Source organism: Ambystoma mexicanum, chromosome 1p, assembly GCF_040938575.1.
Source record: "Ambystoma mexicanum isolate Mex_15411 chromosome 1p, UKY_AmexF1_1, whole genome shotgun sequence".
In the NCBI taxonomy this organism is placed as follows: Eukaryota; Metazoa; Chordata; class Amphibia; order Caudata; family Ambystomatidae; genus Ambystoma; species Ambystoma mexicanum.
The window spans coordinates 162,396,268-162,413,685 of NC_090921.1; the positions used below are offsets into that span (position 1 = coordinate 162,396,268).

Here is a 17,418-nt window from a genome sequence, read left to right on the forward strand (position 1 = left end):
TGAGCGAGATCCTGTCTTCGAAGCTGCCAGCCGCTTGCATCCAACGGGCGTCGAGGAACTCTTGCAGAGGACACATCCACAGCCTGCACAGGCGCACGAGGTAGATGCACGAGGACATGCCGAGAAGGGACTTGACGGACCTCACCCTGGCCACGCCCATGGCCGACAGTCGTTGCACTGTGCCCAGGACGGCCTTCGTCCTTTCCTCTGACGGAGAGGCCAACCGCGCCCCTGTGTCGATCCTGGCTCCTAGAAACAGTACGACTTGTGACGGGACCAAATGGGATTTTGCATAGTTGATGGAAAATCCCAGATCTGTGAGCAGCTGGACAGTCTTCGCTGTGTGTCCAACGGTGAGTTCTGATGTCCTTGCTCGGATGAGCCAATCGTCCAGGTAGGGGTAGACGTGGATCCCCTGCAGGCGCAGCTGCGCCGCTACTGGTGCTAGGCACTTGAATACCCTGGGCGCCGACTTTATTCGAAGGGGAGGGCCTTGAACTGGTAGTGCCGTCCTCGGACTACGAATCTGAGGATTCAATGTCTTCTTAGAATGGGGATGTGGAAGTAAGCATTCTCCAAGTCCAGCGACGATTGTAAGTCGCCCTCCTCCAGCTGTCCCAGCACGTGCTGGAGAGTGACCATCTGAAACTTTTGAGGCTTGATGTACTTGTTTAAGCGACAGAGGTCCAGGATGGGTCGCCAGTCGCCAGTCTTCTTCCTTACGAGGAAGTACCCTGAGTACACTCTGGCGTCCCGGAGCCTCTTTGGGACGAGCTCGATGGCTCCTTTCTTCAGCATCGCCCTTACTTCCAGCAGCAGTTGAGGGACGTGGTTTTCCTTTCTGGCCACGGGAGGAATGCGGGGGCACTTTAGAAACTCGAGAGTGTGCCCGTTGGCCAGGGTATCCAGCACCCATCGGTCGGTGGAGATGGACTCCCACACGCTGACGAAATTCGCCAGTCGGCCTCCCACCAGGGTGCTCAGGTGGGGGCCCGATGCTACAGCGGGTTCAGTCCTGCTTGGTAGTGGCCTTGCCGCCTTGGCCTCCTTGACGACGATGACGAGATCCTCCTGACTTGCCGCGTCCTCTGTAGGCCTACTGCGACGAGGAGCGGGCCGCCTTGTGGTACGTCTAGCAGCCGCCGCCGAATCCTTTGGAGGCACCTTGCTTGCCTCCGGAGTTCCGAAAGGGGGGCCGTCGTTGTTGTAAAACTCCCAAGGCCCACGCCGTTTCCGTGTCGGCCTTGATGGCCTGAAGTGACTCGTCCACTGTCTTGCTAAACAGGTTGTTTCCGTCGAAAGGCATGTCCAAAACTCTGGTTTGCACGTCCTGGCGGAAATCGGTTGCCTTGCGCCAACCACGCCGGGGAAGGCAAACACCATTGCCCATCTGGCGGAAGCCGGTGTCAGCAATGTCCGTGGCCACAGTTATGGCATGGTCCGATGCCACCTCACCTTCCTGTAGTATCTCCAGGGCCTCAGCCTTCTTGTCGTCCGGGAGGAAGTCCAGCAGAGGAGCGATCTTAAACCACAGCTCCCTGTCGTAGCGGGCCACAATCGCGAGGGCGTTGGCCGCTTTAATCGTAGTCATCGCTGCCACCGACATGACCCGTCGTCCCATGGCATCCAATTTCTTCCCTTCGCCATCTGGCGGGGAGGTCGAAGTTCAAGCCGTCGCACCCGCCATTTTCTTCTTGGCCGCCGAGACGACCGAATCCATGTTTGGCTGCGCCCTAAGGCACATGAGGGCAGAATCCGGGAACCGATACTTCTTCTCGTACCGGTCCCTCTTGGCAGGGGTCGTGGACTGGCTCTTCAGGAGCTCCAGCCCCTCGTCCCAGATATCGTCAAGCAACGGGACCGAGAGGACCGTCTTCTTCTTGGCTTCATGCCGTTGATAGAAGAAACCTTCCTTCTTCTGTTCCACCGGGCAGAGCTGAAAGAGCTCGGATGCCCTGGCGATCATGGCGTGGAAGGAGCCAATTTAGTCGGGTGGGGAAGCCCGGGAGGGGTGGTGATGGAAGGCTCATCCCGCCATCACCACCGTCGTCATCCGTCCCCATCGTAGCCGTCTCTGTTCCCGTGTCATCCCTCGGATCAGGGGAAGGAGATGAAGGCCTTGAAGGCCGCGTAGGCTGGAAGGGCAGTGGGGGATAAGGTCTCTTCCGCTTGCTTGGAGGGCTTCCCAATGGTCCAGGCTCCGTTGGGTCGTCCGTTGGGGGCAAGGGCAATCTTGTCCTTATCTCTGTGCACAAGGCCTGGATAGCCATCAAGGTTGCTCCTGAGCTGTCCTTTGGCCCAGGCACCGGCTGCGACGGGTGCAACGGTTGGGGAGTGGAATCTTCTGCCCCCACGGGAACCTCTTCACCATCGCTTTCTTCGGCCGCCTCGTCGGGATCCCTCCCGTGGGACCGGACTTCCTCTGACCTCTTGTCCAGGATCTTCTCTACTTCAGCCAGCTCCTCTTCAGAGGCTGTATCCGTGTTCGTGATGGCCACCACCCCTCCCCCTTTTTCTACCAGGGTTTTCACGGGGGTCTCATCGATAGGCTGAAAAGAGGATTCCCTCTGCGGTGGCAGGGAAACTCTGGGCCCAGAGGTCGCTTTCACTGGGGTAGCCTCCACAGGCTTTGCCAGGGCCGTCACGACTCCCTCTATAGTGGCCTTAGCCGGGTGAATCAAAGCCTTGATGACTTTGGACGCGTTTGAGGCCTTCACCTTGGGGGGAGGGCGGGAACGACCGGAGCTTCTGGAGTAGTTTTCCCGGGTTCTCCGACTTTGGATCGTGGTTGATCGCGTTTGTGAAAGTACGCCCTGCCTGGCAGCCAAGGAGCCCGACTGTTCAGCGCTCCTGGTGCCCGCGGACTCGCTGTGCTTTGCCTTTTGTTGGGCCCCGTCGCCGGAGCGCCCTCAAAGGTCTTAGAAGACGGCTCAGACCTCTTCTTCACATCTGCTGCTGGGCTCTTCCCCTCCAGCCAGTTGGTGAGGCGGATCCGCCGATCCTTCATGGTCCGTTCTGACATGTTGTTGCAAAACGCACAGTCCTTCTCCACATGCGTTTTGTCTTCGTGAAGGTAGTAGAGGCATCTAGAACGCTCGTCCTCCTTGAAGACATTCTGCAATCCGCATCCAGGGCCGCTCCTGAACAACTTGGATCCGGGTGTCGTGCTCCCTTTTTCCTGGGCCATGTCCTCGCAGGGTAGGCCTCAAAGAATCTTATGGAATCCTCCAAGAAGCGGGACTCGACGAAAACTTTGCCCTTGAGGGGTAGAAAATTCCAAAACGGGTCCCTGTTGATCGGAAGTAGAAACGGTGGAGCTTGAGACTTGATTGACCGAAAAAATGAGGTTAACTCTTTTGAAAAATCGCAAAATGCATAAAAGCTCGAGAGCTATAGCACGAGGACTCCCAACGCTCCAACATGCAGTAAAAATCTGAGGATGGCTGCCAGAGGAGGGGCTTAGGTAGAGGGCAGTCATTGGCTGGGGGCAGTATGACCCAGAGACCAGTGATTGGTTATTAGGAGAAAGACAGTTCAGAATCGAAACTGAAACTGATTTTTTCTTTACCGAGGATTCCCAGCCTGACGACGAGGAACATCCATGAGCATGTGAATCCATGCCAGACCCCATGCTGGAGAAGCCCTGCAAGGACGACTTCTCCCCATTGAGTAGGTGGGATCAATCAACTCCAATGTAAGCCCATCTGGACATCCTCTAGGAGCTGGCTGTATTTCCACTGCTGCTGGAACCGAAGTGCCAGGGAGAGGAACTCCAGATTGTGTGCGTTGCTTTTAAGTCAGACCCGAGCGCTTTGAAGATCCTCCGGACTTCCCTGATACAGGACTGACCAAGCCCGAGCCACCTCAAGAGAGTGCTGGACCCCAGAAGCAAGGAAGAGTCTGAAGTGGTATCCGAGAACCGCAGTGTTGTAATTTGCTGTCAGAGTTGAAACATCGAAGGACCGCTGAATTGAAGTTTGCCCATTGCTGCCACGGACCTTCCCACTGCAGAGCAGGAGTCCCCAGATAGCCTCCCTCTTGTCCCCACGACTGAGGCTCAGGAACAACAGGATCTGCAGAGCTGTACAGGAACAGAAGCCAGCTGGAACCATTTCTTCTAACCAGTGGTACTTTAAAGTCTAAGAGAACTTATCTCTTGTTGTGTAGCCTTGCTTGGTCTCAGTTGAGATATGTCTTGGTTACCTGGCAGAGTTGCTATAGCTTTGCCCCTCACAAGCCTCTGCGCTTGTGGCCCATCAAGTGTTCTATTTTCTACAAACATTTCCAAAAACATTGTGCAAGACTTTATGCCTACCTGCAAAGAAGATGATTTTCAGGTCCCCTAGACATTGTGCAATTAACAATGGCTGTCCTGGCTCCCTGAGTGACTCTACTTACCTCCGACTCTGTGCTTGATCTTTTCCCCCGGAAAGGGTTAATTTACTGAACATTGGAAGGTTTCAAAAGTGCTTACCAGTTTATGAATGATTTGTTAAGCTTGGTTATATTCCCCCATCTAACCTTTGCACCAAACTCAGCATTGCTCTAGATGTACCAGTGATAAATCAATGTCCACAGTGTCCTAGCTATTTAAGTCACCCGAGGGTGTAGGACGTGTCTGTGTGCCATCCCCAATGGGTATCATCTGATTTAGAGAAACTAAGAGTGTGTTCTGAAGTATATTAAGTGTTACATGTTTTGCTCCATTCTGAAGAAAGCTTATACAACTGACTGTGAAATAAATTAATAATTGTTTTTATCAAGAAACCTTGAGTGTGTTTATTTCAATAACCGTCACTGTGAAACTCTGTTACAACCCTACTGCTCACATTGACCCCTCTTGAGATGAGGCTGGCTGCTCAGCCGCATTACCAACCTGTGTAGTTCAGATTTATTCCAAAGTTTGGGTCCCTATTGCCAGGAGGTCCAGGTTATTGTAGTGCACCCAAAGGGTACTGCATACAATCTTGCCCAACACCCACAAAAAGAGTAAAAGACTAGGTAGAGAGGGGAAAAGATTCCCACTCACCCAGGGACAAGGTAAAATAATCACTAAGTCTAAGCAACATTTCCTGGGGCTGACACAGGTCAGGAAGATGTATCACAAGGCTGGACATATTATCTAACAAAAAGGACTCTTAGGAAGGGGTTGTTTTAACACACATTACAGTTCACGTCAGTAGAGGCTTTATGGGCAATAAGGAGTTATATGTGACATGCAGTGTGGTAAAGTCATCTTCACCCAACAGCTGGCCGGGCAAGACTACCCTGATGATGGACTGTAAGGTAGACTGATTATTCATAATGAGCTAAATCACCCAAATTTGAATGCTTAGACAGAATAGGGTTTTGCTAAAATGATGCTCTCTTTCAAAGGAGCCTCACCCTAAATTAATCTGAATCTGGCTTCAGTATAACAGAGGGGGAGTGGCAGGAAGACAAACATTTCTCAGAGCAGACCCGTGTTGTCTCACCAGATTGTCATGCCCTTCCATTTTATACCTTTACCTTTATTTACTGGCCATTTATACAGCGTCAAGTAAACATAGTAACTCACTGTATGACGAGTGGGAGCAAGGAGCTAGAAGGGAAAGGAGGATGAATGTAAAACAGGGTAAGGGGGTTACAGCAGTATTGCAGGTCTAGCCAAGTCTGAACATTCATGCTGTGCTTTCTGCTCGAGGGGGATCATGTTAGTGCCATCATTATCTTGGGAGGTTGGAGCAAGATGTTTAGGTAATCAGTTGTCGTACCTGATCATGCAATCACAGTTCAGTCAAAGTAGTTTCTTGAATTTGGCCGGATCAGTGGTAGATTTCAATTCAAACAGCAGGTTTAGATAAGGGCCAGGTGTGGATAGTAAAGTGATGCCTAGTTTGGTTTTCCTGGCTCCATTGTATGGGCGATGATGATCTTAGTGTTCGAGTTATGCAAAGTGTTTGAAATGGTCAGTGAAGTTATTAGGGCCACAGGGCAATAAGCTTTGCGAGTAGGCTGTTGATTTTTATGGAAGTTTCTTTTTCTAGGAGTAGCCAATTCAGGGTCAACCACCAAGTGGAGCTATAATCCTGGGATTTGATACCTAGGATCTTGCTAATGTTTTCAAGACCAGATGAAGTTGCAAGATAGGTATCTTGGGTAGGCCTGCCTAAATACATGCCATTACACTAATCCTGGGACTAAATAAGTTTCATTTCTTTAGTTAAGGTCCAGGAAATGTATTCTCTTTTAGCATGTAAGAGAGCACAGTGGAAGGTAATTCTCTTTTTAGCATACATAATTTTAAGTGGGCAGTGCTGGTAGCAGTTAATGTGGGGCTACATTTCATGTGGGAGTTCAAGGGACTTTCACTGTCTAAACTGCCCAAGTTGACAACCTCTTTTTATCCACCGAAGCACAGGGAGTGAGCAATGAGGCATTTGGGGAGAGTGCTGTTGTCCGGTCTGTTATCGTGTAAGTAATTAGATGTCTGGATAAAGCTGGAAAGTGCAGTTCACTCTGTGATAACATCAGCCAACGGGCAAGTTTATGCATTAAAGACTGTGGTGGCGGCGTGAAACCTTGGGGTGTCCTGGTGCTAGTGAGGATGACCTGGCTCACTGCTGCCAATGCTCGCTCTCCCCATCTCCCATGCAGCCATTGTCGTGTATGAATTTGTAGAGTCCAACTGGTGTAGGACTTCACAAGACTAATCTTTTGGGATTAGGTAACCCACCTTTTAATATAGGCCTGTACTAAACAAGTTGGTAGAGTGAATGACCAGCCAGGCTTATTTAAGAGGGGTAATGTGAACTGTACAATGAAATGAATACAGTTACCCTGTACATTTCCCTATATTACATCTATTCACATCTAATCACCTTCGTCTAGTGTACAGTAAATAACATTTCAAATTCGTCGCACAGTAAGGATGGAGATTTGGCCCACTCTTTAGCTAGGCTTTAGGTTTACTTTCTCAGCGTCCAAACCCTCCTTTAGGACTCGGAGAAAGGCAACTAAGGTGTATAACACAGCTCTGTTCGAACCATCAAACAGGGCTCTCCACCAATCATCAACAGTCAGTGTTTGGTGTTTACTAATTACTGGGCCAAAAATATTTGTTCTTTGTTGTTCGAACACAGGGCACAACATCGTCAAATGTTTTAAAGTCTCATTATTTATTCTGCAGAAGCGATACTTCAGGTCCAAATCGGCATACTGGGACCAGAAGCTTAGACGTTCCTTAGTAGCCAGTGCATTAAGCCTAAAGTACATATATAATGCTCTCGTATGTTGGTCTGGAAAGCAAGTTAAATAAACTTGTAGCTGGCCGTATGATCTGGCTACTTCAGGGGCCTCATTCATAGTTTTTGATGCAGATCTTAATTTACATGTATTGATCCAGTCTGTTCTCCAAACCTCCTTCTTGGCCAAGTCTGGATTTTCAATTAAGGTCTGTACTGTGATGTCATATTTCCAACACTTCAAGACATAGCACATTCCATTGAGAAAGAATCGTGTGTGCTTCTTACGTGTCGGGTTTGTGCAGTATAAGAATTTGAGGCAGCGGTTCAATTTGCATTGTTTTTCTGAACAAGCTCAGTAGATTCCAAGAAACTCTAGCTTGAAATGAGATGTAACCAAGTTCACACCTTATGCAGGCCGTTGGTATCCCCTTGGGTAAGTGTAAAACTCTTGACCAAAAGATGTTTTCGAGCGAGTTCCACAGATCATGTCCACATCCAAAGGCGTTTTCGCCACCATATATCAATGCAGACACCACTTTTTGCTGAAATAAGGGGACAGTTGCTTTTAGAGAACATTTTCCAAATTTTTTATTAATCAGTGAAGCTTGGCATGTCAACTGACGACATTTGATTTTAGTCACCTCTACCCATGGGGAGTCATTTCTGCTTGTGCTAATTCTTATACCTAAATAGGTGGTGTTTTTTTACAATCGTGATGGGTTCCTTAGCCAGATACCAATTACATTTTTTCCGGTTCCCACTATTTCCCAACAGTTTTTCGAGGACCAAAATTTCACATTTTTGTTTGTTTATGTGAAGTCCATTCGCCGTTAAGTACTTTTCAAGGGTAGTGTGTTTACGCTGGAGACCTATGGGTGTCAAGTCCATAAGGATATGGTCATCCGCGTAAACAAGATAGTCAATATGGGTGCCATGAATTTTAGGTGGAAAAGTGGCTAATTCGTTGATGATCTCCTTATATCTGATATGAACAGGTTGAAGATAATGGCTACTAAGGGGCAACCTTGTTTGACAACCCTATGTGTATTGATAGGGGCTGATAGTGTGCCTTTAAAATCAAGTCGAATCTTGATTGAAGTGTTTGAATGTAACTCTCGGATAGCAGCCAGCAGGCTGGGGGGACAGTTCCACACACACTCAGTTTTTCCCATAACAGGTCCCTGTTTATGCTATCAAAAGCATACGATAAATCTATTAAAGCCAGGTAGACCTTGAGTTGGACCGATGTGCTTCCATCCCACACTCCGCCGCCTTGTCGAAACCTGCTTGTCTTGGGTCTACATGGTTTGATTCCGTAGACAACTTTAGGAGTTTCTGTTGCAAGAGGGGGGCATACATCTTCCCCAGCACGTCAAGCAACGCTATCGGGCTGTAATTTTATTGATTCCTTCTCTCACCTTTTTTAAAGATTGGTACAATCACAGCAGACGTCCACGATTTTGGGGTGCTACAACACTTAACAATTCTGTCGAACAAAGTTACGCAGAAATCTGTCCAGTGGTCCGGATGCCGTCCGATGGAATAATTTGTTAAGCCTTCCGGCCCAGGGGCTCTGGAATCATTCACATTCTTAATTGCTTGTAAAATATCCTCTCTATCAAACACAAGTTCCCAATGGGTCAAGGCAGGGGCTTTCTACTCCTTGGTTGTTGCCTCTTTTCAGAAAAGATTAGTGTAAAAGGACGTCCACTCTGCTTCCGAGACCAAATTAGTTATATAATAAATAGACAATCTTTAAAAAGCAGATATAGTAACATTAATACCAAAGTTAGGATTCAGTTCAACAAGAGCAATAAAGTAGGTGAGTAAACCCTTATGTTCTACATATTCCAGCACACTAAGTGACTTCATTTGAGGTCAGTAATAACACTTACTTGTGATCACCATTACAATATTGAGTTTTAAGGAGAGAAAAGTTAGTCAGATGAGAACATACTTTGTTAAGTAGTAAAACAGTTAAGATTCTCCCAAAGCAGTCTTTTCTCCCAACAATAATAGTGTTCAACAATTAAAACCTGTAATGGAACTCGCACTGCCAAAGCCAATGGGTTCAGAAAGGGGCCTTTAGGCAGCCAGGACAGCCAAGTGCAATGGCCCAGTCCAAAGTTCTGCTTCTCTTCTTAGAAAAGGTTTTAAAATAGTCAGTAGTTCAAGAGAAAATCACAGAAGCTCAAGAGGAGCCAAATTGAAATCACAAGCTGGGAGGCCAGTGCAGGTGAGTTGAGGTCAAAAAGGGTTTAAAATAGTACTCCCCAAGCTAGGAAGCACCCCAATTGGCAAAAGGTAGATGTATCCAAGCCCCACAGTACCCGAGAACTGAAGAATTGGTTCGAGCTGGATGCCTTCTTGTTGCAGTGTAGCAAACCCTTGTTCCTGGTCTTGGTCGCAGCGACGAAAGGGGGAACATCTGGCAGGCTTCTGCGACAGCACTCGAGAGAGGCGCTCGGCAGAAACGGATTCTCCTTGATTCAGCGAACTTTTGTGGTTTTTCTTAGTGCCAAAGAAGAACGAACAGCTCCGGTTGGAAGTTACTTGATCCCTCGGTCCTGGCGAGGGGCCTCTGGATGAAGAAAGATTACCTGCTTCTGTAGGGTCCTCTGGATGCCCACAAAGTGTTGGCTGGATTCACACTGTGTCAGCAGGGGAAGCCAATGAAGCCACCAGACACCAACAAAACTGTAAGTGCTGGCATGGGTGGGGAGTAGAGCAATTACTCTACTCCAGAAAGCTCCTGCCACTCTAATTTACCTTTCAATGGCCTGCAGTATAATGTTAACCAGTACCACACCCCGAGAGAACCACAAAGATTAGCCTGCACCAAATCTAACACTGCACTTAGATGGTACTCTCAACCTTAGCCCGCATCGCATCTAGGTAGAAATAATGATTGTTAGCATATGCCACACTTAGATGAATCTCAAGTTTAGTCTGCGCCAAATCTAGACAGAAATGTAATTGTCAGCAAAAACCGCACCTAGATGGCATTTCAGAATTGTGATTGTTAGCATATGTGATTCCTAGCATGCACCACAATTAGAATTATGAACCTAGCTTGCGCAGCATCTAGATAGAAATGTGACTAAGAAAAGCTGCATTGAGAAGTGTACCCAATTGCCTATGTGTATTTAGAAGTTGTGCCCAATAGCCTCTCTGAGAAAGTTGCATTTAGAAGTTGTGCCCAATGGCCTCTCTGAGAAAAGTTGCATTTAGAAGTTATGCCCAATAGCCTCTCTGAGAAAAGTTGCATTTAGAAGTTGTGCCCAATAGCCTCTCTGAGAAATGTTGCTTTTAGAAGTTTACCCAATAGCCTATGTGTATACAGAAGTTGCGCCCAATAGCCTCTATGTATTTAGAAGTTGTGCCCAATAGCCTCTCTGAGGAAAGCTGCATTTAGAAGTGTACCCAATAGCCTATGTCTATTTACAAGTTGCGCCCAATAACCTCTCACCTACCACTGAGAAAAGTTGCATTAAGAAGTGTACCCAATAACGTATGCGTATTTAGAAGTTGTGCCCAATAGCCTCTCTGAGAAACGTTGCATCTAGAAGTGTACCCAATAGCCTGTGTATTTAGAAGTTGTGCCCAATAGCCTCTGAGAAAGTTGCATTTAGAAGTTGTGCCCAATAGCCTCTGAGAAAGTTGCATTTAGAAGTTGTGCCCAATAGCCTCTCTGAAAAATGTTGCATTTAGAAGTTGTGCCCAATAGCCTCTATGTATTTAGAAGTGTACCCAATAGCCTCTCTGAGAAAAGTTGCAATAAGAAGTGTACCCAATAGCCTATGTGTATTTAGAAGTTGTGCCAATAGCCTTTCTGAGAAAAGCTGCGTTTAGAAGTTGTGCCCAATAGCCTCTCTGAGAAAGTGACATCTAGAAGTTGTGCCCTATAGCCTCTCTGAGAAAAGTTGCATTTAGAAGCGTATCAAACAGCCTATGTGTATTTAGAAGTGTAGCTGGTTCCAGTATGGTCTGGAATGCAGGGAACGTTTGGAAGAGCATGTAAACCCACCATATCACACCCCACGCTTACTCTCTCCTCTACATCACCACTCAAATAGAACACAGAGATACTATGACACCATTCGGTATAACTGTTCTCATACCAACACTTCTCGCTCACTCCCCATCACTCTAAGTAAACACCGCTGGTTACACACCCCCCAGCCAGGCGTTCTCCTCAGGCCTAACGCAGCCACAGTCGGTCTGGATAAATCCTGCCAGAACTAACACATACCCCTGACATCAACCACCACACCTACCGCTAAGAAGCAGCTATTTCACGAATAACGCACCAGCTGCACACATACCCGGTGCGCACACGCGCCGTTTGACCCTCCCCACTCTCTACTGACTTGAACTTCGGTTCCCAAGGGCGTTCAACCTACCAGCGCCTTCAGACCATACCAATGGTATATAAGGCGCTATATAAGTGCAAAATAACAATAACAATAACAACTTCCGAAACCAATGCACTCAGATGATGGTCAGGGGTCCCCGGGCAATTGGATTCTGTAGCCTTGGAAAGTCACAGCAAGTAGGGGATTGCACCAAACGCTTGTCTTAAGTCTAGTTGGTTCCACCACCCAAGGGAGGAAATCGTCCATTGAAGGTCTTCCCAGTCGAAATGAAAACAGGGTCAGCACAGCTGCAGGACTTCACCGGGCAATTCGCGGCCCAGTAGGGTGCTGCTGGCATCTCTTCAGGTCTTCTACGTCTGATGATGTCCTCCAGTGGTTGACTCAGCCTCTAGTCACAAACACCTTGCCTTTTAAGCAAGTTCGCATTCATTCTCAGTCCTAGGTGTCAATCACCCAACAGGGTGGCTGTCCTTCCGGGCAGCCAGCCAGCAAGCCAGCCAATCAGAACTGGTTTCACTCAGGCCCACCTAGAGGCAAAGGGCTGGGAGGTTTCAAGATCCTCCCTCACTTCCTGCCTTTCCAGACACACTGGAGCCTAGGTGGGCTTCAGGGCTGAAGCCCGCTAAAGGCAACATGCACAAAGGACTCAAACCTGATTCAAACAGAGTAAATGCCCAGAAGGAACTAACTGACAAGAAATGGTGAAAAAAGAAGATAAGGGCCATTTTGGGAAAATGGTCACCCTTGTGTGGTGTACTGCAGCTGAGAAATCAGCCTGCTGATACATGGCACAAAGGTAGTAAAAAAGAAGCCTTTGAAGATGTTTTACATCAGCGCCCAGATAGGATTGATTTAGTCAGGTGCGCGGTATAAATAACTCAAATCAAACCACTGCCACCAGCCATTCAAGTAAGTTAGTGTACAGAAAGTTACATGAGAAGTGGGATAAGGAGTTAAAGGGATGGTCTAGTAAATAATTTTATTTCAAAAATAGATAGGCCACATTAAAAAAAAAATACTAGCATCCTCCGTTTTAAAACTTCCTATGTAAAATTTTGAGCTATTTAAGCTCAAAATTCGAAAAAGCAAGCACAGGGGCGCCGCCATTTTGTGAAATGGAGGCCCTCCTGTGCTGGCTTTTGCTTTTGCGGCACTAATGAAGGAAAAGCCAGCCAGCTGTAGTAAACAAAGTCTACCGCTGGGTGGCTTTCCCTTCATTAGTGCCGGGACTCGGAGGACGCGGACCGGAGACCAGAGCAGGAAAGCTGCAGCTGAATCTCGGTAAGTGCTATTTATTTTTTTACAAAAAATAAGCACTAGCTGTGGTTTTTTTCCTAAGTTTTCCGAGCTGGAGGAGCCCGGAAAACTTAGAAATAAAACCGCAGCTTTAAAAATGTATTTATGTTTGCGGTCGCTTTTGAAGCGACCACAAACATAAATACAACGTTATTGTGTTGGAAAACGCTGCGGTTTTTCGTTCCAATTTTCTCAGGCTCCTCCGGCTCGGAGGAGCCTGAGAAACCTGGAAAGAAAAACCGTAGCGTTTTCCAACACAACCGCGTGTGTTTCTGCCTGCTGTGGCTTTCACTTTGGGTCTCCGGTGCTCCCATGGTTGTGTTTGTGCGGTTGTGTTTACATGCCGCGTAGTGTTTCTACCTGCAGCTGATTTCCCATTTGGGGCTCTCGGGCTCCCCACGGGGAGCCCGAGAGCCCCAAATGGGAAATGCTACGTTGTCTGCCTGAATCTGCTTTTCCATTTGGGGCTCTCGGGCTCCGTGGGGAGCCTGAGAGCCCCAAATGGGAAATGCTACGTTGTCTGCCTGAATCTGTTTTTCCATTTGGGGCTCTCGGGCTCCGTGGGGAGCCCGAGAGCCCCAAATGGTAAAGCAGATTCAGGCAGACAACACGGTTGTGTTGGAAAACGCTGCGGTTTAAAAACCGCAGCGTTTTCCAACACAATAACGTTGTATTTATGTTTGCGGTCGCTTCAAAAGCGACCGCAAACATAAATACAACGTTTTTAAAGCTGCGGTTTTATTTCTAAGTTTTCCGGGCTCCTCCAGCCCGGAAAACTTAGAGAAAAAAAAAACGCAGCTAGTGCTTTTTTGTAAAAAAAAAAATAAATAGCACTTACCGAGATTCAGCTGCAGCTTTCCTGCTCTGGTCTCCGGTCCGCGTCCTCCGAGTCCTGGCACTAATTAAGGGAAAGCCACCCAGCGGTAGACTTTGTTTACTACAGCTGGCTGGCTTTTCCTTCATTAGTGCCGCAAAAGCCAGCACAGGAGGGCCTCCATTTCACAAAATGGCGGCGCCCTTGTGCTTTCTTTTGAGCTTGAATATCTCAAAATTTTACATAGGAAGTTTTAAAACGGAGGATGCTAGTATTTTTTTTTAATGTGGCCTATCTATTTTTGAAATAAAAATTTTTACTAGACCATGCCTTTAATATGCAACCCCACTTAGGCCCCCGCCCACCCAGCACTCCACATAGGGTTGTGTGTGCTGGACCTACAAAAGAAAAAGGTCAGTAAGGCAAAAGAAATGTTTACTATTCTTGGGAACAGTAGTTCAACCAAGAAAATGTAGTAATACGTCAAGAGAAGTCCAAGGGAATCATCGGTGGCACTGCTCAAAAGGTGCTATGTTATCACAATGCAAAAAGCAGATGCCTAGGGAGTTTACCAGACTCCATTAAACAGTAAGAAACACAAACATCTAGTCAGAAAAAACACATGAGTGAGGTAAAGGTTCCACTCACTCAGGAGTAAAAGTTAAAAAGCCCAGTCCAGCAAAAGAGCAGTCGGTCCCCACAGTTAAAGGGAATTGGCACAGAAATGAACATTCTCCCCAACACCCATCCATTGCCTAGCTCTTGACTCGTGCTGCCGTTGTCACTCTATAGGCTGCTACGTTTCAGTGTTGACAATAGTCCCCGAAACTTGATCTCGCATTGAAGTACCGTATTGGATACTGTGTTCAGTTGTGTGATTGTGATAGAGCACATGGATACCGGAGTGTGTTGTGTGTAAAACCCAGACAGATCATCCAATGTAATAGTTAGAATTCTGCAATGACCTTTCACACTTGTGACTCACCTCAATACACCACGTGTCACAAAGCACCTTCTCGTGCTCGGATGTCTGATGCCCCTGGCTCAGGGAGCGGGAAGCCCTACAAAAATACAAACAGTATCAAACCTCACAATAGACAATACCAGCCCGTGAAATCCTCACATAGACATCACTGATAGAAAATGTACAGCATTCTGCCAGGGTGGTTGTGCCATCTTCAGAAAACCATAAGATCATCCCCAAAGTCAGTCAGGCGTCCTCTGCTCTTGCACCCATTTCTGCTCGTTTCTCAAACAGTACAGCTACCATTCAGGCCGATGACTTACCTGGAAAGTACCACAACCATGGCATAGAGGTCAATCGCACTGTCAGCCACTCGTTGCAGTACAAACTGCTCATCTGTAGACATGATACATAAATGTTAGAGGGGTAGTTAGAGGAAAATAATGCATTTAGATCCCATAAATACAGGCACCATAATGCATATCTTACAGCGTTCACATACAGAAAGAGCTGCATAGATAATAGAATCACAGTTTGAATAATGCACTCAGAACTGCACAGCACAGAATGTACCACAAGCCATCAAACTGGGCACTTGGGCATAGGGAACTAGAAGCCTCAGACCAATCGGGGACAAATAGAGGACTTCAGGGCTCACAACCTGGTGCAGTAAATGGGGCTGTGTGGAGCATATGTGTTTGCAGAAAAAGGAGATGAATTACTGTAGGATGCACCAGGTAACGCAAACTAGTGGTCTCTGAATACACAGGATGAGTGTAGAAATAGCTGTCCCATGGAAGGCACAGGGTTTCATGAAGTTCTAATGATGTCCAACTGTATTAAAAGCACTACCATTAAAATCATAGGGTAATTTAGAACACCTGTTATACACAGCACTTAAACCGGGTGAATATTGCATGAAGCATTATATTACCCCCATGTGGGATCAAATAAAATAGGTTATCGGATCCCTGGCACGAGAGCCGGGAGGACCCCTGAAAAGAAAAAAAGAATTAAAGCAAAGGATACTTGTGTGTGATAATGCAAGAGATCCTTTACTCCAAATACATTCTTTAAAAAGTTGAAGGCGCGAGCGGAGCACTGCACACAAGGGTCTCAATCCTACCTTCAAGAGGGTGGACAGGTGCTCTGCGCACTAAAGTATTACCTCCAAGTGGGACTTCAGGAAAATTCCCCTAAGAACAGAATTGCATGCAGTACCCTGTGGGGCCACCACATACAATTAGGACTATAGGTGTAAGCAAAACCAACCTTTGGTAAAAGTCTGTACTACACAGGTTGGTAGTGTGGTTGAGCAGCCGGGCTTATCTCAAGAGGGGTTAATGTGAGCAGTAGGGTTGTAACACAGAGTTTCACAGTGACAGTTATTCAAATAAACACTTACTCTCAAGGTTACTTGATTGAACAATTATTAATTTAACAGTCAGTTATATAAGCCTTCTCCAGAAGGGAACAAAACAGGTAACAATTATAATACACTTCCAAACACACTGTTACTCTGATTCAGATGATACCCATTGGGGATGGTACACAGACACTTCCTACACCCTCTGGTAACTTAAATAGCTAGGACACCGTGGACATTGATTTATCACTGCCACATTTAGAGCAATACTGAGTTTGGGTGCAAAGGGTTAGATGTGGGACTAAAACAAAGGTTAACAAATAATTAATAAACTGGTAAGTACTTTTAAAACATTCCAATGCAAAGTAAATTAACCCTTTCCTGGAGGAAAGGCAAAAGCACAAAGTCAGAAGTAGAAGAGTCTCTCAGGGAACCAGGGCAGTCAACGTTAATTGACAAAGTCTAGGGGAGCTGAAGATCTTTGCAGGTTTGTAAAAGTCTTGCACAATAGTTTTAGAAATGTTTATATAAATAGGTTTCACTTGAAGGGATACAAGCTGAGAGGCTTGTGAGGGGTAAATAGGAAGCAACTCTACAAAGGCAACCAAGACAAGTCTCAACTGAGAGCAAGTAAGGCTACACAACAAGAGGTAAGTCCTCTTAGGTATACAGTACCTTTGGTTAGAAGAAATGGATCCAGCTGGTTTCTATTCCTGTGTGGCTCTGCAGATCCTGTGCCTCAGTTGTGGGGACAAGAGGAGGGACATCTGGGGACTCCTGCAACACAATGGGAAGGTTGGTGGCAGCTAAGGACAATCTGCAATTCAGCGGCACTTCGCGGTTTCAGCTCCTCGTGTCTCAGCAAATCGCACCACCGCAGACTCTCGGATAACACACCAAACTTTCCTCACATCTGGGGTCCAGCACTCTGTTGAGGTGGCTCAGTCTTGGTCAGTCCTGCTTACTGGGAGTCCGGAGGATCTTCCCGAGGCCCGGGTCCGAACTTTAAAGCGATGCACTGGATCTGGTGTTCCTCTCCCTGGCACTTCGGTTCCAGCAGTAGCAGAAGTACAGCCAGCTCCGTGAAGATGTCCAGATGAGTTCACTTTGGGGTTGATTGGTCCCACCAACCTTAGGGGAGAAGTCGTCCTAGCAGGGCTTATCTAGTCGAAACGAATTTAGAGCTTCAGCGCAGCAGCAGGGCTTAACCGTGCAAACCAACGGTCCAGGAGTAGCAGCAGGAGTCTCTTCCAAGTTCTTCTTCAGATTCCTTCGTCCAGTGGTCGACTCTTCCTTCCAAGCTAAAAAGCCTGGTCTTTTATGCAGGTTTCTCCCATTTATTCCAGCCTAGCTGTCAATAACACAGCAGGGTGGCT

The 17,418-nt window shown here is 47.1% G+C and overlaps 1 protein-coding gene across 2 annotated transcripts in view; it reads right to left on the reverse strand.

The window, feature by feature from the left end:
* ACADVL (acyl-CoA dehydrogenase very long chain) overlaps positions 1-17,418 on the reverse strand; it is a 425,803-nt gene that overhangs the window by 16,383 nt on the left and 392,002 nt on the right. For both annotated transcript variants that reach the window (XM_069645887.1, XM_069645896.1), the window contains 2 exons: positions 15,000-15,072; positions 14,698-14,773 (listed from right to left, as the gene is read on the reverse strand). In XM_069645887.1, coding sequence (XP_069501988.1) covers positions 14,698-14,773; positions 15,000-15,072 — 149 coding nt within the window. The remainder of the gene's footprint in view (positions 1-14,697; positions 14,774-14,999; positions 15,073-17,418) is intronic.